The 11,090-nt window shown below is 44.3% G+C and overlaps 1 protein-coding gene and 1 long non-coding RNA gene across 2 annotated transcripts; one reads left to right on the top strand and one right to left on the bottom strand.

Moving 5' to 3' along the window:
• Positions 1 to 3,342: 3,342 nt before the first annotated feature.
• On the top strand, positions 3,343 to 4,107 carry LOC139696559 (uncharacterized). The gene has a single exon (XM_071595363.1). The coding sequence runs from the start codon at positions 3,343 to 3,345 to the stop codon at positions 4,105 to 4,107; it is 765 nt and encodes a 254-aa protein (XP_071451464.1).
• A 3,808-nt stretch (positions 4,108 to 7,915) lies between these two features.
• Positions 7,916 to 8,438, bottom strand: LOC139696739 (uncharacterized). The gene is made up of 3 exons (XR_011702649.1): positions 8,378 to 8,438; positions 8,166 to 8,266; positions 7,916 to 8,016 (listed from the first exon to the last, which is right to left on the bottom strand). It is a non-coding gene; the product is annotated as an uncharacterized lncRNA (long non-coding RNA).
• Positions 8,439 to 11,090: the final 2,652 nt, after the last annotated feature.

The raw sequence follows: 11,090 nt of genomic DNA, 5'->3' as shown, positions 1-11,090 counted from the left end.
ACCTGTACTTGTTTGCTTATCTGTAATATGTATTTTATTACCTTTACTTGTCAAATAAAACTTTAATTCAGAATAGTTGGGAAGTTTTTTTTTGGTAAGTTGAGATCATTGATTTCCAGAAAAATGACCTGTTTGCAAAGATTATATACTAGATTTTTAAAAATTTTGCTATTTGTATTTTGTTTACTATCCAGGGACACTATTGTTAATGTCTTACCATCAACTTGATCTTGTTAATTATGTAGGAGAGTAATAAGTGGGACTTGAGTTCTACAAGAGCCAAATATAAGGCTAAAATGGTTTTTAAAATGAGTAAATCATGGTTCAATCATGAAGATGGTTCTTCTATACAAGTCAAGTAGAAGTAACTGATACAGAGAGATTTAAAAAAATGGTTAATGTAATTAAGCTCAGATGAATTTCAAGAAATTCCAGTTTTGATAGATCAAAAATATTTTATAAAGACAAGTGAAAGGAAAAGAATTAAAGTTCATAGTGCGAATTGTAAAGTTATCTATCTTTTAGAATAGAGGGAAGGTAAGATTTACTGAGCCATTAGAGGGTAGATGTGGAGAAAGAAAGGGAGAAACAATCTTGAAAATATTGATAGCTAGTTTATATGGAGAATGTGCAAACAGGAGAATCAAACTCCAGAAAAGGAGACTGCAAAATGATCATGGGTTCAGGGGAAAGAGTATATGTTCAAAGTCCTTGGGAGAAAGCCCTGTAGTAATGTTTAATAGATCGATAGTGGACTGAATGAAGTAAATACATGAGTGAATGGAATGGATAGGGTTGAGAAATACAAAAATATTCTCAGTCCAGAAGAGCCCTAATCCTAAACCTCTGATTGTGGACTTCAGGGAATGGGCAGGTATTAGAAATAGCAACAATATTCTATGTATGCCTTATGGTCAATTTACAGACGTATGGATGTAGCAAAAATATTCTAAAGTCTAGAATAGAGTCAGTAACACAAAAAATTCTTTGTCCAATAGAGCCCTCTGGACAGTTTACATAGGTTGAGTTTAGGTAAAAATATTTTAAGTCCACAATTGAGTTGGGAGTAGGTAGGAATCAGAAATAGCAATAATGTTCCAAGTCCAGAAGAACCATATGGTCAGTTTACAGAGAAAAATATCCAGAAGTCTAGAAGAGCCCTCTGGTCGGCTTAAAGGGGTTGAGAAAAGCCACAATATACTTAATAATCTTAATTGCATTAAAGCATTTAGAAAATTTGGTATGATAGTTTCTTGGAGAAAATAATTTCCTACTCAATGGTGTGAGTTTCGATTGAGTTTATTTGTTAATAAATTCATAAAGAGAAGATTTAAAAATAATTTTCGCAATGCAGTATTTCCAAGTAAAGAATCAAGCACTTGGCCTGGGGTATAAGGGTGGAGGGTGGGCTTGGTAACCTACTCTGCGGTGTCTCCGAAGTGAATGGGACCCCGAAGGTCTCCCCCTACTGTCTTAAATTGGGGGAATCTATGCCAAATTTTTCCTTGATTTTTTCAAGGTCGATCAAAGTCCATTTATATTCCATGCCTCGTGGTACCACCTTGCCGGAGTGCTTCCGAGAGCTTGGTGGGTTGTGTTGGGGTTGCCTACGGTTCAAGGATGACTGATTAATATTTTCATTTCTTCTCCTTTCTTAAGAAGGCCACCCACTCATCCTTGAACCGTAGACAACCCCCAATACAATCTCCCAAGTTCTTTGGAAGCACTCCAGGAACATCTCTCTGGGTACTCCTAACATTTTCACATACAGTCATAGATTTTTGGCTGAGATAAAAAATAATTGGTTCCTAAGTATTGATTGACAATTTCTTTTTCCAAGTATGATGCAATTTTGCTGCAATAAACAGGATATTACGACGGCATTACTAAAAATAAATTCAACATTGGTTTACAATTTATCTAATTTATTTAACCCTTGGCTAGATTTTAAATACATTGATTATTGACATGTAACCTGAAAGAGTAAACTATAAATGAACAGTGTTTGCTCATTAATAACGTCTTTGAACATTAGGCATATACATTTTAAGGGTGAATAACAATGCTCATTTAGTTTCACTAGACCCAATTCATTGAAATCCGATTAAGTTTCATTCAAGGAAAAAAGAAACATATTTAATTCTAAGTCCTCGGAATTGCAGGTCCTCTTCCAAAAACAGCTGATGGGTGTGACATCTCCTGATGGCAGTGGCGAAGAGGAGGTGGCTGCCGAAAGAAATTTATACAAATTATTATGAATATGGCATTTGGCTGAAGAGAAATGACTAATTTGAAACATTTTCAATTTCACATGAATCACAAGTGTACAGAATGGAGATAGGGCATTAAATTCAGCAATTTGAGGGAGTTAGAAAAATTAAGAATAGTAGGGGCCCAATGACACTTCCTTGATATACACCAGAGCTGTGATAGAATGTTGAGTGTTCCAAAAAACAATGCACCCGATAAATTGGGGTGAAGAAACCGCTAGGATGTCAAAAAGGAAATTTCTCTTAAACTATTTGAAATATTATATGTAAAATATCAACCAAGGAAGAAGAGGTTCCTACAAATTGGAAAGAATATTTAAGAAATAAATAACAGACCAGTGAGTAGATATAGTAAGGAAATACATGCTTTGCGACAAAAATAAGTAAAGCAACGCCTATTGTATTTTTAGACTTGTGGCTAATGGCATGAGCCACAAGACTGTGAAAAGAATACAACACATCAGGAAGAAGATCATCTGGAGACTGCACCATGACGATGAACTCTCCCACGCTGCCTTCCTCATGACCAAGTACTTGGGCAAACATAAGGTACCATGACTGGCAGAGCCACAGGCATCAGTGTGTCAATGCACAAGGGTGCTAATAGGTAGAATATTAGTAATTTGCTCTTTGATCAGTAATAATAAATTTTTTTCCCAGAATTATCCTATGTAGCGGCCGCTTCCGAATGGAACCAGTCTGCTACCGGCGACTCCCACCGGAAGCGCGCCGTCATCTGTCGACGGTGGTGACGCGGAAGGTCGCCAGAGTCCGCCACCACGACACAAGTGAGAGGGCCCCGAAGGGAGGGCCCCAAAAGAGAGGTCTTCCGAGAGCCGTCGACGAGTACGCTTCTCCTCGTCCGCGCTCCCTCGCTTCGCACCGCTGTTACATTTTGTACCGCGCGAAAATAAAGTTGTCGTTACCTCATTGAGGGCGTATTTATTTCGGACTGACCACCCTACTCGCTATAGTGGTGACCCCGACGTGATCCTCTTAAAGGAGAATCGTTAATTTTGTCGAGTTCGCGCAGTTTTTCGCCACGTGGTCCGTCCCCTACCAGGCTGCCGTAATGGAGGGCTCAAACGTTAGCCGTGTGACCATCAGGATCCCTCCGTTTTGGCCTGATAGACCCGCGTTGTGGTTCGCGCAAGTAGAGGTGCAATTTTCTTTAGCGGGAATAACCAACGAGGTTACAAAGTTCTCGCACGTGGTCGCGCAGTTGGACAGTAACCACGCGCAAGAGGTCGAGGACGTGATAATTCATCCCCCTGCCGAAAACCCGTTTCAACGGATCAAGGAGGAGTTAATCCAGCGGCTGTCCGTCTCCCAGGAGCAGCGGATACGCCAACTCCTAGAGCACGAGGAGTTGGGCGACCGGAAGCCGTCTCAGTTCCTACGCCATCTTCGCACGCAGGCCGGCGTCTCCGTGCCGGACGGGTTCTTGCGGACGCTCTGGCTGAATCGCCTGCCATCCTACGTGCAGTCGATCCTAGGCACGCAGGATTCGGTGGAGCTAGGAGAGCTGGCGATACTGGCCGACAAGATCCACGAGGTAACCCCAAGGCATCAAGTCGCCAGCACTTCTTCCCGCCACGAAATGGACGAGTTGCGGAAGGACATCGCGGAGTTAACCCGTCAAGTCGCCGCGCTGACTGCCTTTCGCCCGAATTCCCGCGGCCGTCCACGCTCGAAAAGCCGACAACGTGGTGCCCGTAGCCCTTCAGAACCCCCCGATTCCCGCCTGTGCTGGTACCACGCTACGTTTGGTGCCCGCGCTCGCAAGTGCCGTTCCCCATGTGAACACGAGGCGGAAAACCGCGTGGGCAGCGACTAATGGCGGCCGACGACCGCTGCCCCAACCCGCGCCGCTTGCACGTAATGGACGCGACGTCAAAGGTAAACTTTTTAATTGATACCGGATCCGACCTGTGTGTGTACCCGAAATGTCTCGTTAGGGGTCGGCGTGCGCCGAATTCCTATGAACTCTTTGCGGCAAACGGAACGGTTATCGCGACGTACGGATTCATTGACTTAACTTTGAATTTGGGCCTTCGACGCGAATTTCCTTGGCGGTTTGTCATCGCTGACGTCGACAAACCTATCATCGGGGTAGATTTTTTGTCCCACTACAACCTGTTGGTGGACATTAGAAATCGCCGAATTTTCGACGCGACCACTTCGCTGACCATCAGCGGCCGCGAGGTGAAATCCGCGGCCCCGCAGGTGAAAACAGTGGTGAACAATTCCCCTTTTCACGCCGTTCTGAGCGAATTTCCCGAGATTACTCGCCCAGCCGGGACGCCGAGGGAAACGCGCCACTCCACGGTGCACCATATTCGTACGACACCGGGACCGCCTTCGTCCTGTAAACCGCGTCGCTTAGCGCCGGACAAGCTTGCCATCGCGAAGCGCGAATTTGAAGCGATGCTTCGCAACGGCACCGCCCGACGCTCCGACAGCTGCTGGGCCTCACCCCTCCATCTCGTGCCGAAAAAAGACGATGAGTGGCGCCCGTGTGGGGATTACCGCGGGCTTAATGCACGCACGATACCGGACAGATATCCGGTACCGCATATCGCGGACTTTGCCGGTAATCTCGCTGGGAAGGCAATTTTTTCACGCATAGACCTGGTACGTGCATATCATCAGATCCCCGTGAACCCCGAAGACATTCCCAAAACTGCGATAACAACGCCGTTTGGTCTCTTCGAGTTTCCCTTCATGGCTTTCGGCCTGAGAAACGCCGCTCAGACCTTCCAGCGATTCATCGACGAAGTGATTAGGGGGCTCGACCATTCATATGCTTATTTGGACGACATTTTGGTTGCCTCGGTGGACGCTGATGAACACAGGCGCCATCTTAGGGAGTTGTTTTCGCGGTTGCAGGAGTATGGTGTGCTTGTGAACCCCGCTAAATGCCTCTTGGGTGTGCAGGAAGTCACATTCCTGGGGTATTGTGTCAGTGCGTCCGGCACCCAACCGACAGCAGAGAAGATCGACGCGGTGAAGTGTTTTCCCTTGCCCCAAAGCGTGAAGCAATTACGCCGATTTCTGGGCATGGTTAATTTTTACCGACGGTTCATCCCACATGCCGCAGTTTTACAACGGCCGTTGAACGATGTGCTTCGCGGGAGTGTAAAAGGGAGTGATGTCGTGCAGTGGACCGACGAACTTCAGGGTGCTTTCCACTCATGCAAAGACGCCGTCGCTCAGGCGACAATGCTTGCGCACCCCGATCTAACCTTACCCTTAGCTCTCTTTACAGATGCTTCAGACGTATCCATCGGTGGAGCGCTTCACCAGCGCACGAGCGGCGGTTGGCAGCCCTTGGCGTTTTTCACCCGCAGACTCAAGGGAGCGCAGCAGAAGTACAGCCCTTACGACAGGGAACTGCTGGCGGTGTATGAAGCAATCAAGTACTTCCGCCACATGCTTGAGGGTCGGGACTTTGTCATCTTCACTGACCACAAACCCTTAACATACGCGTTCGCGCAGAAGCCGGAGAAGTGCTCCCCGCGGCAATTTAGGCACCTGGAGTTAATCGCACAATTTTCAACCGAAATTCTCCATATTTCCGGGAAGGACAATGTCGTCGCCGACGCCCTGTCGAGGGTGGAGGCAGTGTCCTCCGCTATCAATTTCGCGGCATTGTCCGAGTCGCAAAAAGAGGATGATGAACTCAAATTGCTAATGAGGTCTGACGGTGTTTTGCCTGTGCAGCTTATTACAATTCCAGGGACGGACCTACGGCTGTACTGCGACAAAAGGGAGGACGTGCCACGACCATTCCTTACAGAGCCCTTCCGGAGACAGGCCTTTGAATCGCTGCATAACTTGGGCCATCCCGGTATCAGGGCGACGACGAAACTGGTCACCTCGAAATTTGTGTGGCCGTCTATTCGCAGAGACTGCCGGACATGGACGCGGAACTGCATCCCGTGCCAGCGGTCAAAGGTCACACGCCATGTGTCCGCTCCAATTGGCACCTTCCCATCCCCGGCATCCAGGTTCGAGCACGTCCACTTGGACTTGGTTGGACCATTGCCATCATGCAGAGATTTCAGGTTTTGCCTGACCTGCGTAGATCGGTTCACGCGCTGGCCGGAGGTCATTCCAGTCCACGACATTACAGCAGAGACGGTCGCACGAGCATTTGTGCAGGGTTGGCTCGCGAGATACGGCACTCCCCTACGCATAACGACGGACCAAGGACGGCAGTTTGAGAGCCAGTTGTTTCGTCAACTGGCTCAGATGTCCGGTGCTCATCATTTCCACACCACCGCCTATCACCCCGCAGCGAACGGTATGGTGGAGAGGTTTCACCGTCAGCTCAAGGCTGCCCTCCGGTGTCACCTCACGGGAGATTGGGTAGATACACTTCCCTTCGTTCTCTTGGGCATCCGTTCGGCTTGGAGAGAGGACCTAGGAGCTACTCCAGCAGAACTCTTGTACGGAGAGACCGTACGACTCCCCGGCGAATTTCTGTGTCCACCGACACAGCCGACCTGCGGAGATCCTTCGACCTACGCCCACGCCTTGAGGCAGAGGATGGCATCGTTATCTCCGAGACCGGCGTCGCGCCACGGGGACCGGAAGGTCTTTGTGTACAAGGATCTGGGTTCAACGAGCCACGTATTCATACGCAACGACCGCGTCAGGGGCCCGCTACACCCACCTTACGATGGGCCGTACGAGGTGATACAACGCAGCGAAAAACATTTCAAGTTGCGCATAAAGGGCAGAGAGACAACGGTTTCAATCGACCGCCTGAAACCGGCACACTCGATGTCTTCCCACGGCGAAAATGAATCACCACAGGGGCTACCACGAGAAATCACGGTCGAAGACGAGCCAGCACCCAGCGAACCTGCTCCTGCTGAGCCCCCCAGGGAGACCCGTTCCGGCCGCCGAGTCCACTTCCCGCAGCGTTTTAGGGAATATATTACCTAGACACCATTTCCCTTTCATTATAATTTTCTTCCTTTTGTCTCCACACATAGATGGACCAAAGGACTGCCAGGGGGGTGGTGTAGCGGCCGCTTCCGAATGGAACCAGTCTGCTACCGGCGACTCCCACCGGAAGCGCGCCGTCATCTGTCGACGGTGGTGACGCGGAAGGTCGCCAGAGTCCGCCACCACGACACAAGTGAGAGGGCCCCGAAGGGAGGGCCCCAAAAGAGAGGTCTTCCGAGAGCCGTCGACGAGTACGCTTCTCCTCGTCCGCGCTCCCTCGCTTCGCACCGCTGTTACATTTTGTACCGCGCGAAAATAAAGTTGTCGTTACCTCATTGAGGGCGTATTTATTTCGGACTGACCACCCTACTCGCTATACCTACATATTTTTGGTACAGATCATGAAAGATGTGGATAATGATAGCTTATAAATAGAAATAATTTACTAAGAGAGACAACAGTCACAAAGAAGTGTGTGTGAGAAAATAATTGTCAGTGAAGAATTCTCTCTGTTTGGAATGCAGAAAATTATACGGAATATATTCACGAAATTTGCTTCTTTGAAAACAAGTCTAAGGTCCTCTATTATAAATCATTACATTTCTTTCAGTGTCTTCACTACTGAAGTTAATTTTTATGAAGAATAAATAATATGGTGGCAAATAAATAATTATCCAACATACTAAAGTTAAGACTCCATCGTGCTTATATCTTTCTGCGTGAGGTCCAAAGCAGCAGGTCTCTGGTCAAGGTCTTTACAGTTTCCAGCAGCAGTATGAGACAATGTCACCTGAGAGTGAATTACATAAAGAAAATGTATTGATTTAACATACATTTACCTTCAATCACAATTCAATGAATCGAAAGAATATGATGTGCAAATGGATTTATAAAGTGCTTGGTGTGAATACAAAGATATGACATATTAATTCTTCTTACCTTCCAGCTTTCTCCTCTCTGGAGAGAAAGGTTAAGAGTCATAGTGTTGTAAAAGTCCAAGTTGTTGATTTTTCCCTGGGAAGGTAACTGGGGCATCATGCCTATTGTCATCATTGTTGGAACAGAAGAAAATAAATCCATAAGGTGGGTTTATAAAGAAAAAAACTGATAAGAGGCACAAGGCCATATAACAGAATAGTGGGGAAACTTACCCAATTTATCCGACATGCTTTAAGATTAGATGGAGTCTTGCGGGTGAAATCACAGTTCAGGAGTAATGAGTAGATAGCCAGCTGCTTCTTTGCCTGAATGCACTTGCATCATTATGCACTGAGTAATTAAAGAGCAAAGATAAAAACTTCTATCTTTTATTTATAATATACCCTGCATGCAGAGGCAATTTAAGTGCTGAACTGAAAGTAGGTGGGGAATTTAAACTCATTAGTGGATGATTAGGTGCTGGTTAGTTAATCAGTCTCTGGGTTACAATCATTACATAATTCTTGGTAGAATTGTGGTGACAGGAATGATATGAGAATTAACATGATTAATGGAAGCCAATGAGATTCTCAAGGAAATTGAAAGGCTGCAGAAAACATTACATTTGAGAAACATAAACTAGAACTAGTATAACAATTCACCGAATTAAGATGTGTTTTGGAGGAGGGTGGCAACAGGCGAGTGTGTTATGGACATAAAAATAGAATTGTCCTGGGTAAATATGAGTTCACACAGAGGTTAGTTTTAATTTTTGACACTTTGAGTACAGATGGAAAGTATAGACAACTAAAAAATTTTATATGGAGTCATTACTCTATATGCTCGTAAACTTGGTCATTCAAGCAAGAGGATATGCATAGATTGGAGGTCTTTGAGATATGGGTGTGGAGAAGAATAGGACAGAAATTAAAAGGAATAGAATGGAAAACCAACCCTGAAGTTCTAACCATGAAATGGGAAGTGAGAAGGCTGTTGAAATAATTTTGAAAGAGGCACAGCAAGCTGATGCAGGAGAAACTGAGAGACAATGAGATCCTGAAGATGGTGATAAAGGTGTTAATGCTGAGGAAGATGGAGGAAAAGAATTTCTCATTTTGGATTCAATTAAGGAGTGTTGAAAGTATGTAGAGATAAAGAATCGTCAGTTGCAATAAAAAGTATGGGCTTAAAGGTAATATTTTTCCAATAAGTTAGGACTGAGGAGGAGATTAATTTGGTGCCATCATCCATTAAAATCCACCGACATTTTGAACATTCATAGTCATGGCATCAGATTTTCCCCAGAAATTCAAATGGAATTAGACTCTATCATGAAGAATAGTTTTGTAACAATTGGACAAAGGTATTGATACTTAAGAATGCCAATTGGTACAGTGATTTTCTAGAAGTTTTCCAGCCAGATCAATGCTTACTGAGCCTTCCCAAGGGTAAAATAACCCTTTCAGATTTAGACCGTTTGCTGATAAATTCAAGTAACGTACAGAGACTAAAACCTTTCAATTTTGCATAAATTTGTATGAAAATATCCTTGTCTCATTAACATTAAAAGTTGTAGACTTTGAGGAATACAGCTTGGAACTGTACATCCTAAAAACACCTAAAATAAATATGTATAACATTTTATTAATACATCTTCCACTTGCATTATGTAACTGCACCTTTTCAACTGAAGTATCCATGAATGCCAGTAGTGTTGGCTATACTCTGATCTTATATCCAAGCAATTTTATTGAATAAATGCCTAGAATGTGCGTAATTAGCACATAAAAACTACCAACGTCACATTACATACAATGCTGAAAATGTTATTCTTACAAACGGCTTTCGTCAATAGGCAAAAATTTCTCAGAAGAAATACATGTTATATCACTTAAATTGATGGATTCCTATTCAGTGCAGTCACTATGGTCGGTAACAGATCTATTCACATATGAAAATACCACAAGCTGCCTATATTATGTGATGAGCTCAAATAAGCTAAGAGAAAATTTTGTTTTATTTACTTGAACAACACCAGTTCAGTGGTGCTCATGATACTCTGTTTCTCTTTGTGAGACACTCAGGTGCCTGAGTTTATCATAGTGGAAATATCTGATTAACCTTTTTTTTCCAACTCATTTACATTATGGGCCTCAGACATCAGAAGGCATAGTGATCAGCTGAAAAATGAAGATGGGATGTCATTTAAATGTGGAGCTGCAGAAAATGAAAGCAATATGAATAGCCATAATAAAAAATGAAGTACTTTTATGACTGGGGTAAGATAGAACACTTACAAGGGGGAAAGAGAGACTATTTGATCACATCCTTCAGCAGGATGTAATTGAATGAAAAAGGGAATAATTATAGAGGAAGGCTACAGATCAACTACAAGTGACAGGCAGAGTTGCAAGCTATGATGCTATGCAAGCAAGAAGCTATGATGGAATGAAAAGATTTACCAGAAATGGGATGGTTTGGTGTGATACTCAAGGCAACCTTTTATTGATAACCCATGTTTTGAGATCTTCCGATCCATATCTAGGTAGGCAGGCCAGGGTACTTCAAAAGCTGTACCATCATAGGATGTTTTAGCAGAAGCATAAGAGTTACATATATATCAGAGGGCACTTTGATATTAAGAGATGATAATTACAGTTTATACTTCCTGTAACATGCAGGCCAGAAGACTTGATGACATATTTCCTGAGCATTATATTGTTTCTGATTCTCCCTTTACTCCATATTACTCTAATTAATGTAGTAGAATGATAAAAAAGAACTTGGAAGAGAGGGAAATGAAACTTGTCAGCGGAAGGGACTATGAAGGAATGAAGATACTTGACTGGTATCTGGTTAGTCCTCAGAGCAATTGGAAAACAAACTCCGTATCCATATGTTATACTGATGAAGGCACTTCTATTTGAAGATCTCATTTACCATAAA

Source organism: Hetaerina americana, unplaced genomic scaffold, assembly GCF_022747635.1.
Source record: "Hetaerina americana unplaced genomic scaffold, ioHetAmer1.1.p SCAF_7, whole genome shotgun sequence".
NCBI classification, from domain to species: Eukaryota; Metazoa; Arthropoda; class Insecta; order Odonata; family Calopterygidae; genus Hetaerina; species Hetaerina americana.
Note: the sequence above shows the minus strand (reverse complement) of the source record. Positions and strands in the feature narration are given on the sequence as shown.

Excerpts from the sequence above, each read along its gene's own strand:
- LOC139696559 (XM_071595363.1), top strand. The coding sequence starts at position 3,343 with ATGGAGGGCTCAAACGTTAGCCGTGTGACCATCAGGATCCCTCCGTTT.